This window comes from Emys orbicularis, chromosome 8, assembly GCF_028017835.1.
Source record: "Emys orbicularis isolate rEmyOrb1 chromosome 8, rEmyOrb1.hap1, whole genome shotgun sequence".
Taxonomy (NCBI): Eukaryota; Metazoa; Chordata; order Testudines; family Emydidae; genus Emys; species Emys orbicularis.
The window spans coordinates 4,439,293-4,466,100 of NC_088690.1; the positions used below are offsets into that span (position 1 = coordinate 4,439,293).

At 43.5% G+C, this 26,808-nt stretch overlaps 1 protein-coding gene across 1 annotated transcript in view; it reads left to right on the top strand.

The window, feature by feature from the left end:
- The window catches only part of MAST2 (microtubule associated serine/threonine kinase 2), a 354,146-nt gene that overhangs the window by 263,843 nt on the left and 63,495 nt on the right, over positions 1-26,808 (top strand). Inside the window, exons 7-10 of the mRNA XM_065409475.1 lie at positions 4,876-4,896; positions 8,148-8,226; positions 11,897-11,959; positions 14,697-14,851. Coding sequence (XP_065265547.1) covers positions 4,876-4,896; positions 8,148-8,226; positions 11,897-11,959; positions 14,697-14,851 — 318 coding nt within the window. The remainder of the gene's footprint in view (positions 1-4,875; positions 4,897-8,147; positions 8,227-11,896; positions 11,960-14,696; positions 14,852-26,808) is intronic.

The following is a 26,808-nucleotide window of genomic DNA, read 5'->3' on the forward strand; positions in this document are numbered from 1 at the left end:
TAAAGAGTGACCTGGAAATCATGATTTGTGCAACGATTAATGCTACAAAGCTCTAAGGCCACAACCTGTATACTGTGCTCTTTTAGGCATAACACTGCTCTTTGTCTAGCTTTTGCATTTCATTCAGTACAGAGAATGGAACTAGCCTGGACAATTTCACATTCTGTCCCATGTCACAATACAATGGTGGTGGTGGTGTAATATTTATTACAGTAGGGCCAAGAAACCCCAGCTGACATTGGGGCACAATTGGGTTAGGTGCTGTACAGGCCACATAGTTACAGTCCTTTTCCCCCAGAGAGCTTACAGTCTAAATAAACAAATCAGAAAAAGGATTGGAAGGAAAACAAAGGCACAGAGACATGAAGTGACTTGCACACAGGAGGTCAGTTTCTGAGCCAGGAGTAGAACTGAGGTCTCTTGATTCCCTATACACTAGACAGCACTTCTAAGCAGACATGCCAGACCTGCGGAAAAAACGCAGAAATTGGGCTTGTTTTTGGATTATTTGGCTCGTGAGTTGCTTGTAGCTTGTTGCTTCTTTTTTTTTTAATCAATCCTGGCAAGCAGGGGCAAGGGGGGGGAGAGAGTCAGGGATGCACAGCGGGACCCCCCCCCAGTCCCAGACTATATGCCGGGGGCATCTAGTCACATAGAGAGTTGGGGTTCTTAGGGATTGGCTTGTTCTGGCCTTGTTTTGAGATGGGATTAGCTTGATTTTTGGCTTATTGTGAAAGTTGGGGTGCTTATTTACTGCATGAAAGTTGGCAACTGTGCTTCTAAGTTAGGGTTCCAAATGCAGATGATGGTGGGTAATATTTAACTCCAAATAACATACTGTTTTCATAGATTTTTTTAAATGGCTTGTACAGAAATATTTCTATTCATGTTTCATTTTGTAAAACTATTTTTTTTTTTTTACAAAACTTAGATGGGGGCATCAAGTGCCTGGCACCTTAGCTTTTTGCCTCGGGAGAAAGGTGCTGTGAAAAGACTATAGAAATAGAAGTGATGCGAGGTGGGGATCAAATTCCATCCCAGAAAAGGAGGGGCTGGAAGCTGTGCAAAGAAAGCTCTTGAGAGCCATAAGGAATGGGGGAAAAGGGGGGGAAGTGTGTCACCTTTCTAGTAAACTCCTCTTCCAGACAGAAGTGAAGTGGTGTGAGAGCCTGCTTCCACACGTAGCTGCATCAAGCATTCCTCTGGAGAGAGGGCTGCTGTTACTTTTGGCTTTTAATGAAGGGAAGGGGAGGAAAAATGGGAGATTTGGGAGGCTCAGGGGCCCCCTTTATCTATAGCTTTACTAAAATACATTTTAATTTGGTCTAAGTTGTGTGTTGATGCTCAGTTTAAAATGTAAAATTGTTTCAACTTGTTTTTATTTGAACAAGGAACAAAAAAAAAGGAAGAGAAAAATGACATCAATATTTAAAATAGCCAAGATACCAGTAGCACTAAATCCTTAAAGTCTGGGTTTAGTTGTCCTGGCACTGCTGGTGCAGCTATATTTAGTAGATCACTCCGCTGTGTTGCCAGGAGAATTTCTGTGCCTTGGGTCATTGGAAAGTACTATGCTTCCTTATCTTATCTGAGCAGAATTTTCCATCTCTCTCAAACATTATGCCATCGTTGTGTGGGCCGTAGAGATCATCCACCTCTGACCCCTTCCTCTCTCACAGGCCCTGCCATCAAGTAGAAATGGATTCTTCCTCTTCGAGTGCTTGCTCATGTCGATTCCATTCTAGGTGTGTGCGTGCCCACATGCGCGGGCGTCGAAGATTTTTACCTTAGCGGTGTCCATAGGGTCAGCAGTGGCACTCCACAGAGTGCCACGCTCGTGTGTCGGTATATCAGGCGCCGTTGGCCCTACGCCCTCTCAGTTCCTTCTTACTGCCCATGGTGGCTAGTCAGCGCACCTTTCCTTGCATAGCAAGGGCTAGTGGTTTTTCATCTTTACTGACTTCGAGCCTTAGGGCCTTGTAAATAGTTTGTTTATAGTACTTGGTGTTAAGTAGTTAGTAGTTAGAAGTTAGAGTTTTAGCGGGGACTTCATCTCAGACGGGGCATGCCCTGGTCTCCCAGGTTTAAGCCCTGCACGGACTGCCTGTAAGTAACCCCCATAGCAACTGCCTCAAGTGCTTGGGGGAATCACACGTGAGAGATAAGTGCCATATTTGTAAAAACTTTCGGGCCCACACGCAGAAAGAGCGGGATGTTTGTTTACGGGGTCGCTTCATGGAGTCCGCCCTTCACCCAGCTTCCGTGCTGCCCCGCCAGGGCTTGCCGAGTACCTCAGCCTTGGTGCACAGTGTGCCCCGGCACTGAGCTCCACCAGGCACCATTCCTCATTGCCAGTGCCCAAAAAGATAGCGAGGAAGCACGGCTTTCCGGCACCAGTCAAGAACGGCCATGGGTCATCGGACAAGGGACTCACTTCGGGCCGCCTGGCCACTCCAGAGCCACGCGTTCGTGCCTCCCTGGTCGGGGTCTGTAGCCTCTTAAAAGGTCCACCAACGACTTCCAGGAGCAGCATGGGACCTAAAGCCCTGATGGCACCAATGCCTTCACAAGCTCCCCTGGTGCCGAGAGAGCAAAGGCCTCCACCTGCGCCGCTGACACAGCACATGCCGCAGGAAGCAGCAAAGGCTCCCCACAAGGGCAAGCCAGCCACTAAGAACACTCGGGGCAGTGGAGCACTGCTGATCCCCTGAGACACAGCAGTGCTCTCCACCTCCATGCTGCAGATCGCTGGAGTCGCAGCACAGATCCTCTGGGGCTCACCCTCGGTCACCGGAACCGCAATCACGGTCCCCGCCGTCTCAACGCAGATCGCCTAGAGGGAGACGCCAGTCTCCGTACTACCGGTACCATTCGCCTTCCCGCCGGTCATCCTCAATTGGCCTCGTCAGCACTGGTTCGGCACGCTGCTGGACTTTTCGGTAGCCTCCCGGCTGCAGCTATCTCTCTGGCCAGGCCTGCTGCACCCGAACCTGGCGGCATTGCACTTGACAGCATGGTTACTGCATGGCTGAATGCAGAAGAGCGGGAATGCTCAGCCCGGGTTCAACAGGTCTTGTTGGGTAGGAGAAAGCCCTCCACCAGAGCAACTTACCTGGCCAAATGGAAAAGGTTTATGTGCTGGGCTTCGGAACGACTTATCCTGGCTGAGCAGGCCTCGCTGAAGGTGATACTGGATTATCTTCTGCACCTCAAACTGTCATTGATCAGGGTCCCCCGGCCACTATTCCGGCTTTCCACCCTCCGTTCCAAGGCAGGTCGGTCTTCGTTCATGACATGATGGCCTGGTTTTTGAAAGGTCTGGAGCCTCTCTACCCTCATGTCTGGGATCCTGTCCCTTCCTGGGACTTGAACCTGTCAAGGCTCATGGGGCCTCCCTTTGAACCTCCGGCTTCCTGCTCTCTCCTGGAAGGTGTCGTTCCTGGTTGCCGTAACGTCTGCTCACATGGTGTCTGAGATCAGGACACTTACTTCAGAACCACCCTATACGGTATTCTAGAAGGATAAGGTCCATCTGCGGTCGCACCCAGCGTTCCTGCCCAAGGTAGTTTCCCAGTTTCATACCGGCCAGGACATCTACTTATCTGTCTTCTTCCCAAAGCTTCATAAATGGGAAGAGGAACACAGGTTGCATGCCCTGGACATCAGGAGGGTGCTGGCCTTCTACATCGACAGGACAAAACTGTTTCATAAGTCAACACAGCTGTTGGTTGCAGTGGCCGACTGAACGAAAGGTCGCCCAGTGTCTGCTCAAAGGATTTCGTCCTGGATCACGGCCTGCAAAAGTGCTTCCACCAGCAATAGTCACGGCGCACTCAGCTAGAGCGCAAGCGTCATCAGCGGCCTTCCTGGCTCAGATGCCGATCCAAGAAATCTGTAGAGCTGCTACCTAGTCATCTATTCCACACGTTTACATCCGATTATGCACTTACCCAGCAGGCCTGGAACGATGCTGGTTTTGGCAGGGCAGTGCTGCACGCTGCAAGACGGTGAACTCCAAGCCCACCTCCATGACACTGCTTGTGAGTCACCTAGAATGGAATTGACATGAGCAAGCACTCGAAGAAGAAAAAACAGTTACCTACCTTTCGTAACTGCTGTTCTTCAAGATGTGCTGCTCATGTCCATTACATTACCCGCCCTCCTGCCCCTATGTCAGAGTTGCTGGCAAGAAGGAACTGAGAGGGCCTAGGGCTGGCGGCGCCTGATATACCGACGCATGAGCTCAGCACTCAAGGGGGCGCCGCTGCCAACCCTACAGATATCGCTAAGGCAAAAATCTCCGATGACTGCGCATATGGGCGCGCGCATACCTAGAATGGAATGGACATATGCAACACATCTCGAAGAACAACAGTTACTAAAAGGTAGGTAATCGGTTTTTGTGCCCATGTTCTTCCCTCTGCATTTGACCTATTCGCTTCAGAGATGATCCTTTTTGTACAGTATTTATGGCTCCTCTTCCCACAGTACAGAACTGTAACCAGTTGATCCTTCAGCATTACGGAAAATATTGCAGTTCTGGTTGAGAAAGCAGCATGCTAGTTTTAAGGTCAATAGGTTCACCACTAAATCTTATAGGGCGGCCCTCATTTTAAGTAGCGGTTAATCAAAAATCTGACCGTAGGCAGTTGACAAGCATTCAGTGAGTATTTTTCAAACCCACAGAGTCAGTATATTCAGAATTCTCCCAGTATGAAGGAGATATCCACTTCTGTCCATGCAATATTGTGTGACATTCAGTAAAAGTGACTGTAATGATCAATAGTCAAATTTTGTTACTGGTTTTCCAGAAATCACATTCATGATTTTTATTTTTCCCTTCCTTATTATCACTGCACAATTTCTTCAATTCAGCCATGGACACAGAGCAGACAGGTAAAGGGTATATCAGATACATATTGCTGCTGTGTGTATGTAATGCTTTTGCATGATTGTATTATGATATGTGGCTAATGAGTATGTGTGCTGTAATAACCCCATTTAGGCATTCAGCATTTACACTTTGGGAATAGAAATTTTGAGTCTTTGTATAGCAATTTATAATTAACAGGGATCCCTCCAGGAGAAAATGCTTTGTTCACACAACACTTTGTCATGGTGAAGTTGATCTAGCCTACATTGCGTGATGTTAACACAGGGGTCGGCAACGTTCGGCACGCGGCTCGCCAGGGTAAGCACCCTGACGGTCCGGGCCAGTTTTATTTACCTGCTGACACGGCAGGTTCGGCTGATCGCGGCCCCAACTGGCCGCTGTTCACCGTCCCGGGCCAATGGGGGTGGCGAGAAGCGGCGCGGGCGAGCGATGTGCTTGCCGCGGCTTCTCGCCGCCCCCATTGGCCCGGGATGGCGAACCGCGGCCAGTGGGGGCCACGATCGGCCAAACCTGCCGCGTCAGCAGGTAAATAAAACTGGCCCGGCCAGCCAGGGTGCTTACCCTGGCGAGCCGCGTGCCGAACGTTGCCGACCCCTGTGTTAACACAACTGCCACAAACACACTTGCTTTAAAATTACTTTTTAGTAGGCTATGTATGGACAAAGTTGTTTGTTTTGCCAATGTTTCATTGTCCCAGCAGGGATAATACCAAAATGAAATAAATGACCTAAAGTTTTCTTTTGTTCCTAGCATCGCTTCCCAAATTAGTACTGCATCACTTTTTATATCTTTTCCTCTTATTTTACACATTGAAGTAATTTTGAAACATTTTGCTAATTGAGGAAGTAATTTTCTTTGAAAGTCTTGCTGTCTGTTTCTTGAATTTTTGAAAAAGAAATTTTGCTAGTCGCATACTGATGCTCTTTGTTGGCAAGATACACAGCTGGTCTTCATTACATTGATTGCTTAACACGCTTCTCAATGTTGCATCAGTTTTTGTGGAAATGGCACCAAGAATTGAGACTTGCCATCTTGGGATAGTTTAAGTGGAGCTAAGAGGAATGGGAGATAGTTTTTACATCTTTGCAATCAAAATATGAAAATCCTTTGAAGAGGAAAATGGGCCTAATCTTCTGTCATTTTGCATCTGTTCAATAATATTTGTGCTTTCTAAAATCTCTCATCTAATATGTTTGTCTGCTTATGTGGCCCTCATTGCCATAGTGTTTGGGCCTCTCTCAATCTTTAATGGATTTTATCCCCTCAACACTCTTGTGAAATAAGAAAGAAGTATTGTCCCCATTTTATATATGAAGGAATTGAGGCACGTGGTAAGTTAAGTGACTAAGTTAAGGGATAGCTCAGTGGTTTAAGCATTGGCCTGCTAAACCCAGGATTGTGAGTTCAATCCTTGAGGGGGCTACTTAGGAATCTGGGGCAAAATCAGTACTTGGTCCTGCTAGTGAAGGCAGGGGGCTGGACTCGATGACCTTTCAAGGTCCCTTCCAGTTCTAGGAGATAGGATATCTCCATTAATTTAAAAAAAAAAAAAAATTGTCACATGGAAAGTCTATCTGAACCAGGAACTAAACACAGATCTCCTAAATCCCAGTCCAGTGACCAGTCTGCTACCTGATCATGTAGCCCAATAATTCCCATTGTCTGTTTACACTTGCTTTTATGGAGGTAAGAAAGGAATTTTCTGTAATGTACAGGAGATTTGGAATTTTTCAGGAATATAACAAGTTGCTGCAATATGTGGGAAGGATTCTCTTGGTATCTTGCCAGAAACACCCTATGTCTAAATGGGGTTTTAACTAAGGCATGCATTAATAGGAATTGGTTATAAAGCTTAAACTTTTATGATTTTGTGCATGAAGCATGAACTTTTTTTTTTGTATTCTTTCAGAAATAAATATATTTATTCCTCTCTTTGGTGCTCAAATAGTTTTATTACCACAAGGAGAGGTACATGTCAGTATAAGAAGGCTGTGGTTCAGGACAGCATCTTTATTCAGGAAAAAAACTAAAGCATGGGCTTAACTTCAAGTACATGCTTTAAGAACCTTCCTGAACCAGGGGGCCTACGTGGGTGGGTAATGGAGAGATGGCAGTCACTCCATAGCAAAGGTTAACTGAGTTTCCACTATAAGCCCAAGTTTGGTCCTCTACTAATAACAAAAAAATCCTGTCATATACCCATGTACTGTATATAAATTGCACCAAAAAACCAAGAGTCTTATCTAAATTGTATTAAAAGCTCTTAATTGTTGAATTCACTCTCATCTTATGTGAACAGGTATTGATAATTTGCCTCTGTTTTTGGATAAATGATACTTTATACCAGAAATCTTAATAAATGGCGGTAGTTCTATTGATGTGGAGTACAGGACAGGATGGAAACCATTATCATCCATCCCAGAGTGGAATGTGAATGGGATAGAACGCTTTGGGGTTTAACAGGAGACAGAGAGACTTACCAGATTTAGCTAATGAACATAATTTTCTCCCTCCCTGAGGTTTTTGGGGGGGAATTGATGTCTCTTTTAGAAGCAATTACATATTTCATGTTTTACAGGTTTGGTGTTCAAATTACGCCACCCTTTCTGCGGTATTTCTAGTATGCATCAGTGGGTTTTTTGGTTTGTCACATTTTTTTCTTTAGCAGCTGTGTGCACAATACTCTTTCCAATGGTGAGGAGACATTTCCATAGGTTATAAATACAAGAAAGCAAATTACTACTAATATTGTAAATAGTAGTGAGGAAAGTGATCTTTAGATAATATAATATAATATAATATAATATAATATAATATAATATAATATAATATAATATAATATAATATAATATAAAAGTGCTAATTGGAGGGCAAAGGAGCTGCAGCAGCAGTGATCCTGAGGTATTACCCTAAGGAATCAGCTGCTGTGACTGTCTCTTTTAATGAAATTTGGAAGTATAAAGTAGATTTGTCTGATCCCAATAATGTCCACTTAAAAACAAAGGGTAAAACTTTCAAAAGTGCCTAAGTGATTTAGGCGCTTAAATCCCATTGACTTTCAATGAGATTTAAGCTCCTCACTCACACAGATGCATTTTGAAAATTTTACCCAAAGTGATTTCTAGGACCACTGGATTCTCTGGAAAATGCAATCAAAATGTAAGGTTGGCAATCTATTTTAGGGGAAAACCTTCCCCAAAACATTGTCCACATTGTATCCATCAAAATAATTTCTCTTGCATCTTTTCCCCAGAACGGATGGGCGCCGCTGGTCCCTGGCCTCTCTTCCTTCATCTGGATATGGAACAAACACTCCCAGTTCAACAGTTTCAGTAAGTGGCAAAGACTTTTTCAGATAACTCTGTGTGTTTAAATACACCCTAACCCATCAACTTTTAAATCCTTGCTAAATGTTCAATATCTTTTCATTGTTTTGTCACCCTTTTATTTAATATGCTATTTGCTTTGAAAATTATTTTAATTATCAGTTGTGCTGCTTTTTCTCCATTTCCCAGCTCTTCCCATCTACTCTTTGCCTTCAATATTCGTGCCAGTCCCACTGCCACTTCTCCATTGCACAGCTGAGGGGAACATTGCATCGGTAGTGTCAGCACTTGGAGATGGAATGCTTAATCATTAGCAAGCTCTCAGCTACTTTTAAACCAGATGTGAAATTCTTGTCCACTTTTGAACTTTAGTCACCAGTGGGTAGAAGAGCTCTCTACTAACGTGCTGTCTGGGAGGAAAGGTGATAATATACACCTGTTATTCAATTTTATAATAGTTTGATTCTCTGAATGCAGCTGTACCTTCATTATATATTTTCCTTATACACATGACTGAAAGAGTCTAGACGTTTACAGCTTACCTGACTACAATATCACCAGAAGCCTAATATGCCATTATCAGAAATTGAAAGAGACCTGCACCCATTTTTCCTTAATGTCGCAGTCTGACATTTCACACTGTGAATCATACTCTTCATTGTGTATCAACAGTAAATTATATTTGAAATTACATAGAAAATTCAATGAAAAGAACATTATTAATGTTGCAAAATCAAGCACACAAAAGTTAGGAAATGCCAGAATAAAATTTGCCCATGTAAACTTAATTTGTCCCTCTTCTATGTATGCATTATGATAGTCTTTAATTACATGATCACGTTCTATTTTTTTCCATAGCACCCCTGCCCTATTCAGTGCAAAGGATGGACTGTGCTCATTTAATGAGCAGTTACTCAGTGTTTTGTTTTATCTTCATTAAGCAAAATGTGGCCTGAGGCCTTATTTACTGCTTACTATTCAAACCCTGCTCTGAAGACAGAATTGTTAATTTTCTCATGGGCTTTTCTATGGCACTCATCACAACAGTGTCTGAGTGCTTCACAAACATTAATTAATTAATTTTCACAACACTTCTGTGAGGCAAGAGGGTATTCTTATCTGCATTTTTCAGGTGGGGAACAGACACAGGGGGAGATTAAGGTAAAAAATGCCTACTAATCTTCACTAATCCCCTTCACATAACACAAGAAGCTGGGTCATCCAATGAAGTTAATAGGCAGCAAGTTTCCAACAAACAAAAGGAAGTACTTCTTCACATAACACACAGTGAACCTGTGGGACTTGTTGCCTTGGGATATTGTGAAGACCAGAAGTATAACTGGGTTCAAAAAAGAATTAGATAAGTTCCTGGCGGATAGGTCCATCAGTGACTATTAGCTAACATGGTCGGGTGCAACCCCATCCACCAGGTAACCCTAAACCTCTAACTGCCAGAAACTGCTACAGGGGATGGATCACTCGAAATTGCCCTGTTCTGTTCATTCTCTCTGAAGCATCTGGCACTGACCACTATCAGAATCAAGATACTAGGTTCAAAGGGCCATTGATCTGACCCAGCATGGCTGCTGCTATGTTCTTAATTTTGGGGGCCCAATTTGAGATGACTAGGACCTGATTTTAGCATTTTATATGTTCAAAAAACAACTCGCACTGATGTTATTTGCAGCTGTGAATTTTTCACACTTCTGCAAATCAGACTCCAGGGTCTCAAGTCAGGCACCCAGAAAATGAGGTACACGTAATTAGTGACCATCTGTGAAAAGTTTGGTTTAAGCGACTTGCTAGCATCACACAGGAACTGTAGCAGAAAGAGAGAGAATTCAGTTATCCAGGGCAGCATTTAACTGTGTTAACCACATACCATCCTTTCTCTTACTGTAATCCATCCCCCTCATTCACCTTCCAATTTCTGCAACAAATGAAGCAGGGGGCCTGCAGACAACAGCCCCTTTTACTACATAACCTTGAGTCATCATCAGAGCAGGTCCATCCTGTGAACTGAGTGAGGCAAAGGTCTTGTGGAAAGAGAATGTATGATCATGTCATGAAAGACTGTATCATAATGCATATGCACAAGGGATATAAATTAAGGTAACATAAGCACCTTGATTCTGGTATTTCCTTGCTCTTGAGTGCTTATCTTTGTAACCTTGATGATGATCTTTTAACATAGTTTTTGTGTGTGTAATTTCTGAAGTTTAAAAAAAAAAAGAAAACCGAAAAAGCAAATTATATGGAATGATATCACATTGTCACCCAATGGTTCATCAGGAGAGTTGGAAACGTCAGATCCACTGCACTGATCTTCTCCTTGAGCTAAGGAAGTAACTGATAGCAATAGTAGGTTATCATCCTTTATGTGGACCATCATTAGAGGGGAGGATGAGACACAAGCTTTTCCAGTGAGTTTCACTAATATTTGATGACTGCAGAGTAACGATGAGGCTCAGGAATCTTGGGTTCCATTCCAGGCTCTGGAGGGGAGTGTGCTTGAATGGACAGACCCTTCTGCCCCATCTCCTGCAACTTGTCCCTGTCCCACTCCTGGCTCTTTGTGCCTTTCCCATTCTCCTCACCTACCAAATCCCAGTCTCTCTTCCTTAGGCTTCTAATCCCAGTCCTAGTCTCTGCCTTTGGTCTCACTGTCTGCTATCCCAACCACTCTGTCTCTTCCCTTCCCCATACCCAGTCCCAATCTCCTCACCTAGCCAATCCCAATTCCCCCATCCCACCCCAAATCTTTGTCCCCAGCCTCCTTTACCATCCTGTCCAGTTGTCCCCTCCTAACTCCTCATCCAATTCGTCTCTTCCCTCCTTCTCCATTGGTTTCCAGTCTCTCTCTCTGGGCCCCTCATCCAGCCTCATTTCCCCACCCACACATCCCATCCCCAGCTCCTCATCAGTCTCCCCCTCTTGGATTCTCATTACCAGTCTCCCACAATTCCCAGTCAAAGTTTCTGACGCAAAGGCCACCCCCTGCCAAATTTCAAGTCCTTATTCTGAAGCTGTTCAAAGGGAAGGCCTGAGGAATCTTTTAACATGGGCAAAAGCCTTGGGAGGGAGGTGCGCTTCAGAGCCTGAGCACCCACCCAAACCATAACTTCAAAGCACTGTCTACCCATCTATGTTTGGAGCAATAGCACGAGCCCCACTACTCCAAGTCTGTCAAGCAGGGCTGGGAAGCTCAATCCCATGGGCTGTGTAGACATATCCCAAGAGTTCATGTGGCTTGAAAGGATACAGTGAGTTAGTGGCACAGGTGAGACTAGAATTTGGGAATACCAAGCTCCTGACTGGTGTGTTCGGTCCATTGTATTATATTGCCTCTTAAAACGAGAGAAACCAGTTTGTTAACCCCTTCTGTCGGGCCTACCATTAGTGAGTAAAATACTGGAATGTATGGAACCAATTAAGAGTCCCCATTCTGGTGGCCTGAATTACTGTGTGTTATGCCCATTTCTCTAGTGAGAGTCAACCTGTGGTGGTCTTGGTCAATGGCAGCGACTCTGCCAGCTGAATCAATACTTAGACACTTAGCTATACTGAGCTTCCTAAAAGGATCTCTCTCTCTCTCTGTACATTTTTCAGCTTTTGTATTGCTGGTGCCACAAAGTCCATTTTTCAGCAAAATACCCGCTGCCTTTTTAAATTTCAGATACTGTATGAAGACAGTACGCTTCTCATCGTGCAAGCACTGAGAATGCTGTGCATGACTGACGTGGATGCAGACTTTCAGATATGTGAACTTAGAGAAATTAATTGAACAGGCTAATATACAATTATTTCCTTAGATATCTAATTTGCTATTATTTACTAGCCTCAAAGTTAATTTAAAAGCTACAGTAACATTAGCTACAAGCTTTTGCTTGCAATAAGCTGGCTAATTCTCTGGCTGTAACTGAGATACCACAGGGATGTTTGCATTGCTCTACTGCTAATATCGAATTCTGTGACTTCATCAAAATCAATAATACAGCTGTGTTTCGCATTGCTCTCATGCTTCGTTAGTACATGGATGTATTCCTTGAAGGCTTTTGAGAGCTAAAGAAAGCACATCTCCTAATACTTGGCACAGGATCTCCTTAAATATTCCCTGGAGTTCCAGCACTGTATAGTCTGATATCTCTTGAGGAGACAAAGTGGAAGGAGGGTTTTGGTGAGACATCATGAGATGAATATTTTTAAATTTTCTCTGTTTCTTGAGTGATTGTGTTGCTGGCAGGCATACATTTTCAGTGCTTGAAATGCCAGTAACCATCATCTCTTTTCTGGGTGTATGGATTGTGACGCTATTATTTACTAAATCTGCAAAGAGTTTGACAGATATGTTCGCTCTTGTTATATGCTGACTTTATTTTAATTTCTTCTGGATCAAAGACATATGTAATATCAGAGCCACTTAGGAACCCTGATATTACTACACTTCTTAAGTTTATTGTCTCTCTAAGCTTTCTGTCCTATATGACAGCATATTATCCAGTCTATGGCATGTACTTCTCTTGGAAAGCATCACTGTTTTTCCATTCCTTTCCACCTCAAGATGCACAGAGAACTTTCTCTCCTTGTACTGCACACATAAGGCAGTATACATCAGGGTGACTAAAGTGAGCTTGAAGGCCAAATGTGTTCCACAAACTTGTATAATACAGGGGCAGATTCTTTGCTGCACTCAGTATAAGCTGGGCATGACAGTGTTTGAGGTCCTAACAGACTCCCTGATTCTCACTCCTGACCCAAGTACAAATTAGACCAAACCTGGAGCTGCTCAAACTTTTGCCAGCTGGCTATGATCACCCTAGGGACTATGTGCTAGCTGGTGATTGCTGGAGTGCACCATGCTTCAGCTGCTCCCGTCCCCTCTCTGAAATGCTCCCTGCACCAATGGCTGTAGGGAAGGAGGCATAGGAGGTAACACCACCTGCTCTAGTCTCGCATGGGGCTTCCTCTGTACCTGGTGACTTACAAGTGGTTTCTGCTCTCTGTGCACCTCTTCAGGTGCAAAAAGGAGTGAATCAGGGCAGAGAAGCTGCCCCATAGACCTTACCTGCCCTAATTTTTTATGTGAAATTGTAGCCTGTCGCATATATGATTATAGGCCCCAGCATGCAATTCCCCACATTGATCTAGGTAGCCAGACTTGGATACCGCATAATATACTAGGATTCTCCACAGGTCAACCTCTGTATCAGAGGTAGGCAGCTGCAGCACAATTCTTGTGTTTTTCCTGCAATTTAGGTGCAGTTCTTAGGCTCCTGGTAAGTTTGGATGCATCTGGTCTAAACAATTAAAAAAACACCGCCACTGTGGGCTAGCAGCATTGAAAGAGTGCTGTTTTTCCCCAGTGAATTCAGACTAACCTGAGACATTATCAGCAGCACTTGGCTTTCACTTCTAAGCCACACTAGGTAACTTTCTTTTCTAAAACTCATCTATAATTCAACAGCAAATAACTCTAGAAACTCTGGTTTTAATCTTTTCTGAAGATTTTAGCCAACCTTTCAACAGCATCCATGTTTTTGCCAAAAGTATGTTCCAGTTAATTTCCATTTAACTCCCATTGTCTCTGGATTCAGGAGTTAAAAGTGCTTACTCAGCGCATCAATGCATTACGCCAGTGAACGCATGTCATAAGCATAGCAGACCATTTAAAACTGAATAAACTGTTCACCACTTTGTAACAGCCAAACAAGGGAAACCCTGTTCGTTACACATACCTGCAAAAGAGGGTGAGGTAATATCAATTACTGGACCAACTTCTGTCAGTGAGGCACAAAACAGAACTCTCACCAACAGAAGTTGGTCCAATAAAAGATATTACCTCACCCACCTTGTGTCTCTAATATCCTGGGACCAATGTGGCTACAACAACACTACATACAACACACCTGCAAAGTCAGCTGCCCTGATTTTATTACTGTCTGCTCAACTAGAAGAAGCCTGATGGGTAAAACTAGGGAGAAATAAAATACAGAGCAATTACAATAACAAACTTAAAAGAAAACCAATTAACAGTGTTAATTTTCATGTACTACACACCTCCATAGCATTACTGCATGCTAATGAAATTCTTGAGATGAGGGAGCATGAAGGGAAGGGAAAGAAAAGTTGTTCAACATTCCAGGAACCTCTTTGTCCTTCCCAAAGTTGCTCCCTTCCATTTTTCCCACTAGGAAGTTACCTTCAAGATCAGATTGAATAGTTCGAGGACATGTGGGAATTTAAATCTCTTAGGCATCCCCAAAAGCTGTCCAGATCTAACAGCCTTAGAGTTATATATACCTTTAGTGTCAAGCTAGCCTAGTCATGAAAATAAAAAGAGGCACTTGTTCTGGTGAACAACTTCTCTTTTCTGTTGGAGTATTCGGTGTTTGGCAGAATCCGTTCCTGTTCCATTCATGAGCTGTCCCCTATGCATGCGTTTAGTGTATTTCTTTTCTATATTTTTCTGTACTCAGTCATCATGCTCATCCCAGGAGAAGCTGCACCAGCTGCCCTTTCAGCCAACGGCAGATGAACTTCATTTCCTGACAAAGCATTTCAGCACTGAGAGCATCACCGACGAGGAAGGACGTCATTCTCCAGCCATGCGGCCACGATCTCGCAGTCTCAGGTGAGCTTTACACTCTATTCCTTGAATCTGAGACGTTGTTATGCATTGCCTTTCTGCTATGTGTTTTCAGTTGTAAGGATAGTAATATGGAGTTAGTGTTTTCTGCTTTTCATAGTTATTTTAACCAACACCACTTCAGCCGCACACTCTCAAGAGTGGATACAGTTATTTTCTTGAGATATAACATTCAGGATTTAAAGTGGATAAGTACTTTGTTTGTCCATTTGTACCATTATACTCTCAGATGATAATCCACAAGCGTCACAGATTAAATTTGCTAATTTCACTACTACTTGTGTGAATTTTGTTCCCAAGTGTTTCTCCTGTTACTGAATTTTGCTCCCTTGATGGTAGGAAACTGTTGCATTGTTGGAAGAGGATGTCAGCACCAAATCTACTTGAGTGGATGTGAAAACCGTTAGTGTTGATGAAACAAAACACATTTTAGTGCCATTACAGGAAGTCCTGAAAGAACACGTCTCTAACAGTGCTAGGAACTGTGTAGACAAGCAGTTAAAGCCATTTTTGCTATTGGTTGAGGGAACCTTGCTCAAAATAGGGCTGTTTCCTAGAGTAGGTGGCATTTAGATGCAGAAAAGCAGGGGCAGTTGGAATTTGACCCTTTCCTTACTGAACTCCACAACACTTTATTTTAGTAACACATTAGTGTCAGGGCAGAAGTATTAAGTAACTGCCATGCATTTATGTGTTGGGCCAGATTCATTAAAGCTAGCACAGGGATGTGTAAATTACACAGCAGGGCCCTCTGTGCCACAGAAAGCGTTCACAGAAGGACGTTTTTCTGCTGCCGAGTCCCTTTGTGCTTCTCACCAGAGGATGGAGGAACAGCTTTAATTATCACATAGGAGCCATAGGAGCTCTGCCAGATGGAGACACTGAATCAGTGCACTCAGCCAGGGATCTGTGCTGGACCGTACGTTTGCAGAAATCAGAGTAGGCCTGAGGTGACTCTGGCCCAATAACTGTTGACCATTTAAATACATGGTAAATATTACATCATTGGAGGGTTAAATTGATTACTGTATGTTCTAAACCACAGTGCAGGTTACAGGATAATTATGTTTGGATCAGCTAAGTGTAATTACATAGTAATCTAGAGGATCAGGTAAGTGAAGTAAGTAGTTACACGTTTAGCCATTGACCTCTATACATCGCCATGTAATGAGAGGCTAGTTACATGATTCATACTAAATTGTTAAAATCTTTCCAACTAGTGTAGTCCCATATAATTCTTATTGCTGCCTCCCTTAAGATTGGCTGTTGCTAATTAATGTATTTGTTGTGTTTAATTCATTGTAGATAGGAAAGCTACTGTAGGTAGCAAAAATACATTCACAAAAGTAGTTGACATTCCTTTCTAACATAGACTTATTACTGCTGGGATAATGATGCGTGAAACATTATTGCAAACGTAACACTGTTGTAAAAATTGAAAAGAAGGCCCTAAATTTGTGTTCTATTGTTAACATGGTTTATCAACACATTGTAACTTCATGAATCAAAGTATCAGGGAAGCGTGCTCCATCACATTTATGAGTCTTTAAGGTTTAAACAGTGGAAGGATTATATTAATGTTATAGTGTTACATGACCTGTAAGACACATTGAAATACAATGTCTTTGTTTTCTTCAGGAACTCTCAATATGAGAGTTATCAGTTCAGTTAGGAAAATTTACAATAACAGCTAAATTTTAAAAATTTTAAATTCCTGGGCCTGATGGCTCATCCCTGGGCTGGCCAAGGCTAGGAGCCATGGGGAGGGAATGGTGTGCCTCGCTCCTCAGTGACCTCTCTGGCCTATCAAACAGCAGTCTATTCTAGGCCTTGTCATCTCAGAGCAAGATCCCTTCAAATTGGGTGCCCTGGATAGCAACATTTGTGGGGGGCGAAAGGAGATACTTGATAGAGGACAGGCCCCTTACCAAAAACAAAAGAGAAAGGGAAGATTGGCGTATGCATGATGATCATGATTCTGCTCACGTTCCGGTCAGTGCTTATTGACTTGTTTGCTTCTGGCAGAGCCCACACAGTTGCTCCTCAAAGCTGGCTCTTTTGGTGAGATGTTGTCATGTCCAGTTTTTCCTTCTTGATTAGAAAACAAAAAAGCTGTTGAAGGTTGTCAAACATTAACTAGAAACTCACCTCAAGCTTCTTATCTTAATAGGCATTTAATGGGCCCGGAGGCTTTATATCAGGGGTCTCAAACATGTGGCCGGGCCACAGGAGTTATTTCCTGCGGCCTGCCATAGGCGCCGACTCCACCGGCAGCCAAGCTCCCCTCACCCTCCGCCCCCGCGCCGCGTCCCCGCTCCTCCACCTACCTCCCAGCGCTTCCCGGGACTTAGGACTTCCCAGGAAGGAGGGGGGAGGTGCGGGGATGCGGCGTGCTCAAGGGAGGAGGCAGGGCCGGGGCGGGGATTTGGGGAAGGGGTTGGAATGGGGGTTGGGAAGGGGCGGGGCAGGGAAGATGTCGTTAGCTGGATCAGCAAAACATAACCCACCTCTGGCCCTGCTGCTGCTAGCTCCCACACACGTGCTCTGGGGAGGAGGGCAGACAGGCGGGCTCGCGGGCTCTCGGAGTTGCTGTTTAAGGCAATGTTTACAGTCACTCTCGCTCCGTGGGTGGGGATGTCTGCTGTGTGCATTTCAATGAGCCGTTTCCACAGTTCTCTGAAGTTTACCCGAGTCAAACTGCCCAAGCTTGACAAACAGCCTTGCAGCTCCTCACTCCTGACCAAGCCATTGAGCCTGCTCTTCCTGCATCCCCAATCCTCCCCTCCAGCTATACCCCGACTCACACCAACCCTCGGCCAGCCCCTTCGCCACTCTTCAAATCTCCCCTCCCTCAAGGGAGGGCCAAACACACCCAACATTGAAATCCGTCCCCACTGATCCCATGCGCAGTGTGAAACACTGAGGGAGAAGGGAGCTGGGAAAGCAGCAGCAGCCAGTCACTGGGAAAAGCCCTTTTCCTTTAACACTGGGAAGGAGGGAAAGGGAAGGCAAATCAGAGAGAAATATCATGGGGGTGGGAAGGGAACAGGGATCTTGGATTTTCCAGTTTACAAAAGCCAAGCCTGTTCCCCGCACCTCTCACCCTCAACAATGCCTGAGTGGGAAAGAAATCCCCGACCCTTCTGGGGGATGCAGACGCTTCAACACAGGTGCTGACTGCTGAGTAAATTCGCTCAATAGAGGCCTCTATAGCGTGCTCTACTCCACCTTGCACCGAGCTGCCACCTTAGAGACAGAGCAAGGCATGCTGTGAGTAGTTGGGAAGAATGTTTGTTAAAAGTGGCAACTTATTTTGTATGAATAGTTACTTTAAAAAGTTCCTGCCATTACAGCTATATTGATAGACTGTTAGTGTAGATCATCATCAGTATTACTGACCACATAAGGAATAGTTACAGGTGTTTATATTTTATTAAAACCCCTCTTCGCATTACAGTTTTAAAAAAGTTAATACATTGACTTTTAATAGCATACTATATTACTCTTCATTTTTTTCATTTTTGATGTACTTTTGTATCATTGTATGAAAAGGTTTCAGTGATGCGGCCTTCGGGCCAATGTACTAGTCCTCATGTGGCCCTCATGGTGATTTGAGTTTGAGATCCCTGCCTTATATGATCACCTTTAGAAAAAAGCTGATTCACAAAATTTGTCAGACTGTCTTAATCTTTGTTAGTGTGTTTTGCCTTTAATTAAAAAAAAATGTACATTAATATGACTGACACATTAACATTTGAAAAAAAAACCTACAGTATGTGTATGATAACTAATTTTTAATTATGTTTTAAGAGTAAAAGTTTAGCTTCATTGATATGAATGGAGGAATTAACATGTTCAGGTTTCCCAGTGCTACGTTGTTTTTCTCTGAGAGTTGCTTCTATGCATTTCCACTTTTGGAAGCTAACACTTCTACCGTCAAACTGTGAAACTGTATAAAAAAGCTGGGTCCACAGTGTGGTGCAGGAACGCTCTCATGCTAGGATTATGTCATCGGCTCCATCCATAAGGCAGTGCACCCTCCCACCACCTCAGTTCCTTCACTGCCATCAGAAAGCTAAATGGAACTCTCTTGTGTCCATGACCTGGTTATCCTGTCGTCATCTTATTGTGAGTTATAGTTAGATATTTGGGGCCACTTGCCTTGGATTATCCCCAGGCTATATCCCCTTTCAAACATTGTAAGGAGTTCAAAAAGTGTGCATCCTGCTCAAACACACATGTTTGATGCCTAGTTTGCCTGGAAATGGCTAATGTAGTGTTCCAGCACACAGTTTGCCATGCAGTCACTCCTTGGATGTGGAAGGACACACAAGATTGCAGGAGCACTCAGCTTCCGTCAGCATTCATCTAGACCATCCTAACATTCCTTTGGTAGTTTCAAGATCTGTTTCTGTGCTGAGGTCTTCTATAAAGAGAACTCAGATGCATTCTGTCACCTCATTTTGGCTTGAAATCCGTCTCCCTCAGAGAAATATCTGTTGGAACTGAGCTTCCCACTGGGCACCACAGACTCCATGAAAACAGACTGCTCCACCTCCATGGTTTACATTGGCATCGAAAACCCCCTCAGTGCAGTTAGTCGATACCGTGAGTGAGAGACAAACTTCCTGATCTCCTTGTGACCCTGTTCCAGGGAAGAGGAAGCATTCTGATTTGCAACGGGAGGCTAAGAAAAAGAAGAGGCATCATTCCCCTTTTCCTCCAACAATGCATGTCGTTGTTGGAGACAACTTACCAGTCTCAACACTCCCTTGGCATGCACCTCTCCTCAACTTGAGGCTAGATACTTCACCAGTGCACCTTCATCCAATATGGTCCAGTTCCCCTCTCTTGACTGGGACACCTCCCTCAAAGCTTTTGGCTATGCTTGTGCTTCTTGACTCTGTGCAGCAATATTCATCACTGGTATTGAGCCAAAACATCTCGAGGAGCACTGGATCCCCTGGGAACACACCACGTAAGCTTCACTGACTTGCTCCAGAGAACCTAGCCAACTTCCTTCACCAAAAGCTTCATCTGCCTAGGAAGACCTTATGCAGGTACCCGTTCTGCTGTTAAGGCGGCCCTGCATTCAGGAGTCAGTGAAGGCTTTGCTTTATGCCACCAAAGCTAGCACGGCACCACCTTGGACACTGGCAATAACTTTGACGTCAGTGCTTCTCCTGGCACCAGAGGCACCCCTTTGGAACTGTGAGCTTTCCTGGTATCTCATCTCCAGTATGGCTGCCTTCAAAGGCACCCATGTTTCAGTCAGCACAGCTGCGACTGCCACCAACACCATTGCTTCTGCAAGAAGAGTGGTACATGGGTGATGACTGAGAGGAGACTTATTTAGAGGAAATGGAGCAGTCACCCATTTAGGACTATGCCAACAGTACAACCCCTCAAATTCATCTCCCCTCTTGATGAACTGATGCAGTGTCAGGAGCTGATGGGGAGAATGGGTAATAATACCCTTCAGTCACAGAAATGGGGTTTCAGCACCGGACACATCTGATCCCCTTTTGACATCATGGAATGGCAGACAAAAGACAAGGCGGCATTCCCTGTTCTTCTAGGGTTACTCAGTCCAATAAAGTACATTTGGCTTTTCCCTATGTCCTCTCCACCAGTATCAAAAAGAGCTAGTCATATGGATTCTGTGCCCTCAGAGGGACATTGATTTTTGTTACAACATCCCTTAGCCGATTCTATGCTGGTCTCTGCAGCCCAGGAATTATCTAATAACAGGACATCCTTGTCTGCCCCTTTGGATAGAGATAGTCATAGATGGGATGCTGTTGGAAGAAAAGTCTATTCTTCTGCCTCTTTGGGTTTCTGAGTGGCAAATTACCAAGCTGTCATATCCAGATACGACTATTTATTGTAGGACTCCATTAACCCTATACTGGACTCCTTATTGGAAGAACAAAGGGAAATAGCAGAGTTTGGTCACTGAAGGTAGAACATTAGCCAGCTGTGCTAAGGGCAATTTATGACACCTCAGACTTTACTGCTAGAGTTGTGGCAACTGCATAGATCTGAGAAGATCGTCATAGCTGAGATCATCAGGCCTTGCTCCAGATTCCCAGAAACCGATAGAGGACCTCCCCTTTAAGGGTTCAGGTCTTTTTAGTGATTAAATGGATGAGACTCTTGAGAGAATTAAACCCAAGAGATTTACAGTGCAATCTCCAGACAGTCCCGCTGTGTGTAGCAGCAGAACATTCAATCCCGGAGACGATACCAATCTCCTGCTTCTTCCAAGACTGCTCCTGCAAAAAGACCACAGTATAGAGGCACAATCCCTCGCTATATGGTGTCCCAGCCTATGGCCGTTTTTTTGATGGGATAGTCAAGAGCCGCACACATCTGCCTCTGCAATTCAAACCTCATTTCTCATCCTTCTGAGATACCTGGTGCAAGATTACCTCAGATTGCTGCGTACTGGACACCATCTTAAATGGTTACTCGACCCAGTTTCACACCAGGCCTCCTCCCTTTGGAAACCTCTCTTATGAGAACTTGTACGGGGGAAAATAAGCTTCTTTCTACAAAAGGGGCAACAGAGGAGATTCCTCTACAATGCCAAGGGGAGGGATTTTACTCTGGGTATTTCCTAGTACTAAAGAATGTAGATGGTTTGAAACCCATCCTGGGCTTCAGAAACCTCAATAAATTTATAAAGACTTGAAAGTTCAGGATGCTAACACTAGAGGACATTATCCCATCCCTATCTAAGGATGATTTACCTAGACAGCTGGCTCCTAAGAGCAAGCTCTGAACAGGATCTCTTCTCTGCCGTGTGATCTCCTGCAGTCCCTGAGGTTGCTGATCACCTGAGAAGTCCTCTCTATAACCCAAACAAAAGATCACCTTTATCTGAGCAGTCCTAGACTCCTTCAAATCAGAGCTTTTCTCCCAGAAGAGAGATTCTTTAAACACAGTTCTTCCTAAGATCTCTAAGACTAGTGTTCTCTTCAGCCTTTGTTGCATCTTTTCCTTGTGTATGAATGAAGCAACATCGGGTAGCATCTCATCACACACACCCAATGTGCACAGTCTGAAAAGGACATGCAGATGCTTCAAAAAAATTTCACTGGTAGGAGATTGCCGACAAAGCGTGTTGTTCAGTCCTCCATTCCCTACTGTTACAATTACCTTCAGCACCTCCACTCTGGGTTGTGGTACTCGTTGCCAGTACCTCTATGTACATTGCCCCTGGAACTGCTGGGAGTCCAAGCTCCACATCAGTGTTCTGGAACTCAGGGCTGTAAGATGGGACTCAAAGGCCTTTTGCCTGTTCATTTCAACATTGCATAGTACAGGTGCTCACAGACAACAGGTATAGGCCATGTCTTATATCAACAAGCAGCAGGGTGCATACTCCCAGACCCTGTCCATGGAGGCAAGGAAACTCTTGCTCTGATGTATTGATCATCACATTCACCTGCTAGTCGACCACTCAGCAGGAGAAAAAAACATACAGGCAGATGCACTCAGCAGGAAGTCTAATGACCAGCACAAATGGTCTCTAAACTGTTCAGTGATATCCTCACAGTTCCACAATGTGAGGTCAACCACAAATTGACCTATTCACATCCAGTCAGAATGCGAGACGTCACCTGTACTGCAGCAGGGCTCACAGAAATAAGAACTCTTTATCGGATGCATTCCTGCTGGATTGGAGCAGTCATCTCTATGCCTTCCCTCATTTTCCCTTGATCCCTAGGGTCCTAAGAAAGATGAGAGAAGACAGAGCCAATATCATACTGATAGTGCCAATGAGGCCTCGGCAGTATTGGTACACAGACCTCCAGCTCAACAGAGAAGCACCAGTTTTTCTTCCTCTGTGTCCAGGCCTCCTCTCTCCACGGCAAGAGAGGATTCTTCATCCAATCCCAGAAACACTTTATCTGGCTGCAGGGCTTATTGTCTAATAACTGCTAGGGACAGCATCTGCTCACAGAGGATCCAAACATACCTTTTCTTTACAGAAAGAACTCTACCCTGAAGAAGAACAGACTTATGGACATATTTTTCATGTTGGGCAAATAATAAAGGGTTAAGCCCATCACCAGCAGAAGTCCCCCCTACAGATTTAGAGTATATCTTGCGTTTAAACTCACAAGTCTTAGCGACTGCGTCCCTGAAGGTTCGTATAGCAGTTATAAGCAACAGAGAGTCCTGTGGCACCTTTAAGACTAACAGATGTATTGGAGCATAAGCTTTCGTGGGTGAATGCCCACTTCGTCGGATGCATGCATCCGACGAAGTGGGCATTCACCCACGAAAGCTTATGCTCCAATACATCTGTTAGTCTTAAAGGTGCCACAGGACTCTCTGTTGCTTTTTACAGATCCAGACTAACACGGCTACCCCTCTGATACTATAGCAGTTATATCTGTCTTATCTGTTTTGTTAGACAAGCCTGTATTCCCACACCCTAGTCTCCAAGTTTCCTAGGGGAGTGACAAATGCATTTCCCACTATTAGAGCACCTTCCCCAATCTGGGACATGAACCTCGTCTTAACAATGTTGATCAGTCCCCACCCCTTGTCTCCTGTCTCAAACTTCCTTAGAACAACTGTGTATCAAAGCGGCATTTGTAATAGCCATTGCCTGTGCTAGGAGGATTAGCGAGCTCAGTGCCTTGATTCCTCTCCACCTTGTGGTCCATAAAGACACAATTGTCATGAGCTCTCATCCCAACTTGGTGCCATCAGTGGTCTCAGATTTTCTTCTGTCACAGTGTATGTCCCTTTCCTTCCCCCCACCCCCGCCTCTGTGCTCACACAAGAGAGTCCTACTTGTACTCCTTAGATGTGCCACTGCCTAGGAAGGAGTAAACCTTTCATAAAACCAGATTATTTATTGCCTATTGGAAGAGGTGTAAGCGTAAGACATTAATAAACAAATTCTTTCCCACTGGATTAAGAGATGTATTGAGCATTGTTACTCCTTAGCCAGAAAACCAGTACGTCTTGGTGTAAAGATGTGCTCTACTAGGGCCCCAGCTGCCTCTGTAGATTGTCAGAGACAGATTCCTATTGCAGAGATATGCAAAGCAACAATGTGGAATTCTGTTCATATTTTTACAAAGCATTACTCTTTGGACTGGGCATCATGCTGTGATGCTCAGTTGGGTAAAGCAGTCCTACAGTCCATTTTTGCCGATAAGGGCACTATTTGCTAATCTTCTGTAAGTGAGACTGCGCAGAGGCCATCGAAGAAGAAAGAAAAGTTAGTTACTGGTAACTTATTCTTCAAGAGTTGCCTCTGCATTCATGCTGCTCACCCTCCTTCCCCTCTGCCTTAAGAGGTCTTTCTGTTTCAGGACTCTGCAGGCTAGGGAGAAGGAACTGAGGTGGTCGGGTGGATGCATTCCCTTATGTAAATAGAGCTAATGAAATCATAGCATGAGAGTTCTCCTGCACCCTGCAGCAGACATGGCTTTTTTATGCAGTTCCATAGTTCGTTGCTAGACCCTGAAGTGGGAATGCACAGAAGTAACTCTCAAAGAACAACAGTTACCAATAAGTAACCCTTTATTTTTCTTATTAATGCATTCTGATTATTGGAAGGGAACATAGAAATTGCCGACCAGACCAGACTAGTGGTTCACCTAGTACAGTACTTGTCTCAAAATTCAGTCCTGCAGAGTTCTGAGCTCTCTAACCTAACCCAGAAAAGCACTTAAGCATACGCTCAATTTTAAGCATGTGAGTGGTCTCATTGCCTTATCACTTTGTAGGATCAAGACTTCAGATAGTGACCAGTACCACAAGTTTCAGAAGAATGTACAAGAAACCCTACGGCCAACAGTTATTGAATAGCCATCCTATAGGGAAAATTTCTTCTTATCCCCACCGTCACTAAGTAGTTGGCTTATGCCCTGAAGCATGAGGGCTTATATCCCTTATGAAAGTATAGTTTTATCATATTGAAAGTAACTTTGGAAGTTTATATCGATATCGATATAGATATATATAGAGAGAGAGATAGGGCTAAACTTTTTTGAACCCTATTAAATGCTTGGCCTCGGTGATATTTCATGGCAGTGAGTTCCATAGGTTAATCATGAATTGTATTTGATAAAAAGGGAACATTTAAAAAAATATTTTAAAATTTGTTGCCTTTCAATTTCACTGACCATCCCCTGGCTCTCCTGTGATGAGAAAAGGTAAAATTGGGTGTTCCTATTTGCCTTCCATACCATTCATTATTTTACCTCTAGCAAGCCTTCTGTCTAAGCAAAACAATTTGAATCTTTCAATCTTTCTTTGCATGGAAAGTCTTCCCATGCTTTTAATCATTTCTATTGCCTTTGTCTAAACAATTTCTATTTCTGCTATATCCTTTCTGAGATAAGTTGACCAAAACTTCTCCAGAGGACAATGTTCAATTGATTTATTTTATTTTTAGTATTTTTTCATCCTGTTCTTTATGTATCCTAACATTTTGTTTCCTTTCTTGACTGGTGTGCTGCATATTGAGCAGAGATTTCTTTGATCTGACCACAAACCCCAAGTCTTTTTCCTGAGTTGTTACAGTTAATTTAGTAGTTTTAGTTTTAGTAGTTAAAATGATTCCATCCAATGGACATTACCTTGTATTTGTCAATATTTATCTGCCATCCTGCTGGCCATTCACCTTGTTTATTTAGATCACGCTAAAGTTTTTCAGTCCTCTCCAGTCTCGACTAGCCTAAACTGTCTAATCTGTAAACTTTTCCACCTCACTACTGATCCCCATTTCTAGATTAATAAATATTTTAAGAATCACTGATCCTAGGGCCACACCACTGTTAATGTTTTGCCATGTTGAAAATTGACCACTTATTCTTACTCTGCTTTCTGTCTAATCTAAGACTATACTTTACCTCCCACCCTGTGACTACTTAGTTTTCATAAGTCACTTGTGACTTTGTCAAGGGCTTTTTGAAAGTTCAGATAAATTTTTGTTGACTGGTTCCCCTTTGTCCAATATTTTGTTAGCATGCTCAAATAATCGTAATATAGTAAAGAGGTCCGGTTTCAGTCCTAATGCAAATCTCTTGGAGAAAATGAATTAATTTTTGTTTCCTCAGAAATTTGTGTTAGAATCAGTTATTTTCTCTGCTAACAATCTTGACTTGTTAGAAGTAATATATTAAATCCTATTGCATGTTCATAAGAAACCAATAGCAGGGCAACAAAATGTTAGTCTGAATTGTGTTCCACAATCTAAAACCAGCTGCAAATAATTTATATCCATGGACTAAAAATAATATGGGGCTTATGTAAAATAAATGCAATAAACATAAGTAACATGCCAGATTTCATATAAATAATATTATGCTTATGGCAAACTCAGAAATGGGCTTACAAAGCACTGCAAAAAACACTCTGCATGCACAGATTCAGGCCCGCCGTCCTGTTTGTTCCCAGAACTTTGGCAGCAGAAGTATTGCTGTGTAATAGCTGTAATCTAGAAAAGCTGATTTTTATTCTAACTTGCACTGAGGCACTCCGGGTATACCACTTTGCTTCAGAATTTCCTTACTCAGTGGTACCACAGCAATTGTCTGTTCAAACTGGAACAGAATTTACCAGCTGTAAGGTTGTGATTATGCAGCAAGTGAGCCTTAAATAAATATTCACGAGTAAATCTTAAATTTCACATTTAATTTCACTGCTCTACAGCCAAAATGCTTCTGAAATAAATGTAGTCAAACTTTACTAATTCTGGGTCACTGAGAACGAAAATGATGCTTAAAATTGTTGATTGGCTCTAGTTTTCAAGATATGCTATTGGGTCAGTATATACGATCCTTGACTTGGGAATGGCGGAGGATAAGTGAGTTATAAAGGGAAGGGATCTCAATTTAAACCAGAAATGACTAAAATACATCTTTGACTGGATCTATGAATAAATCTATGACTGGGTTTGGACAGTACTT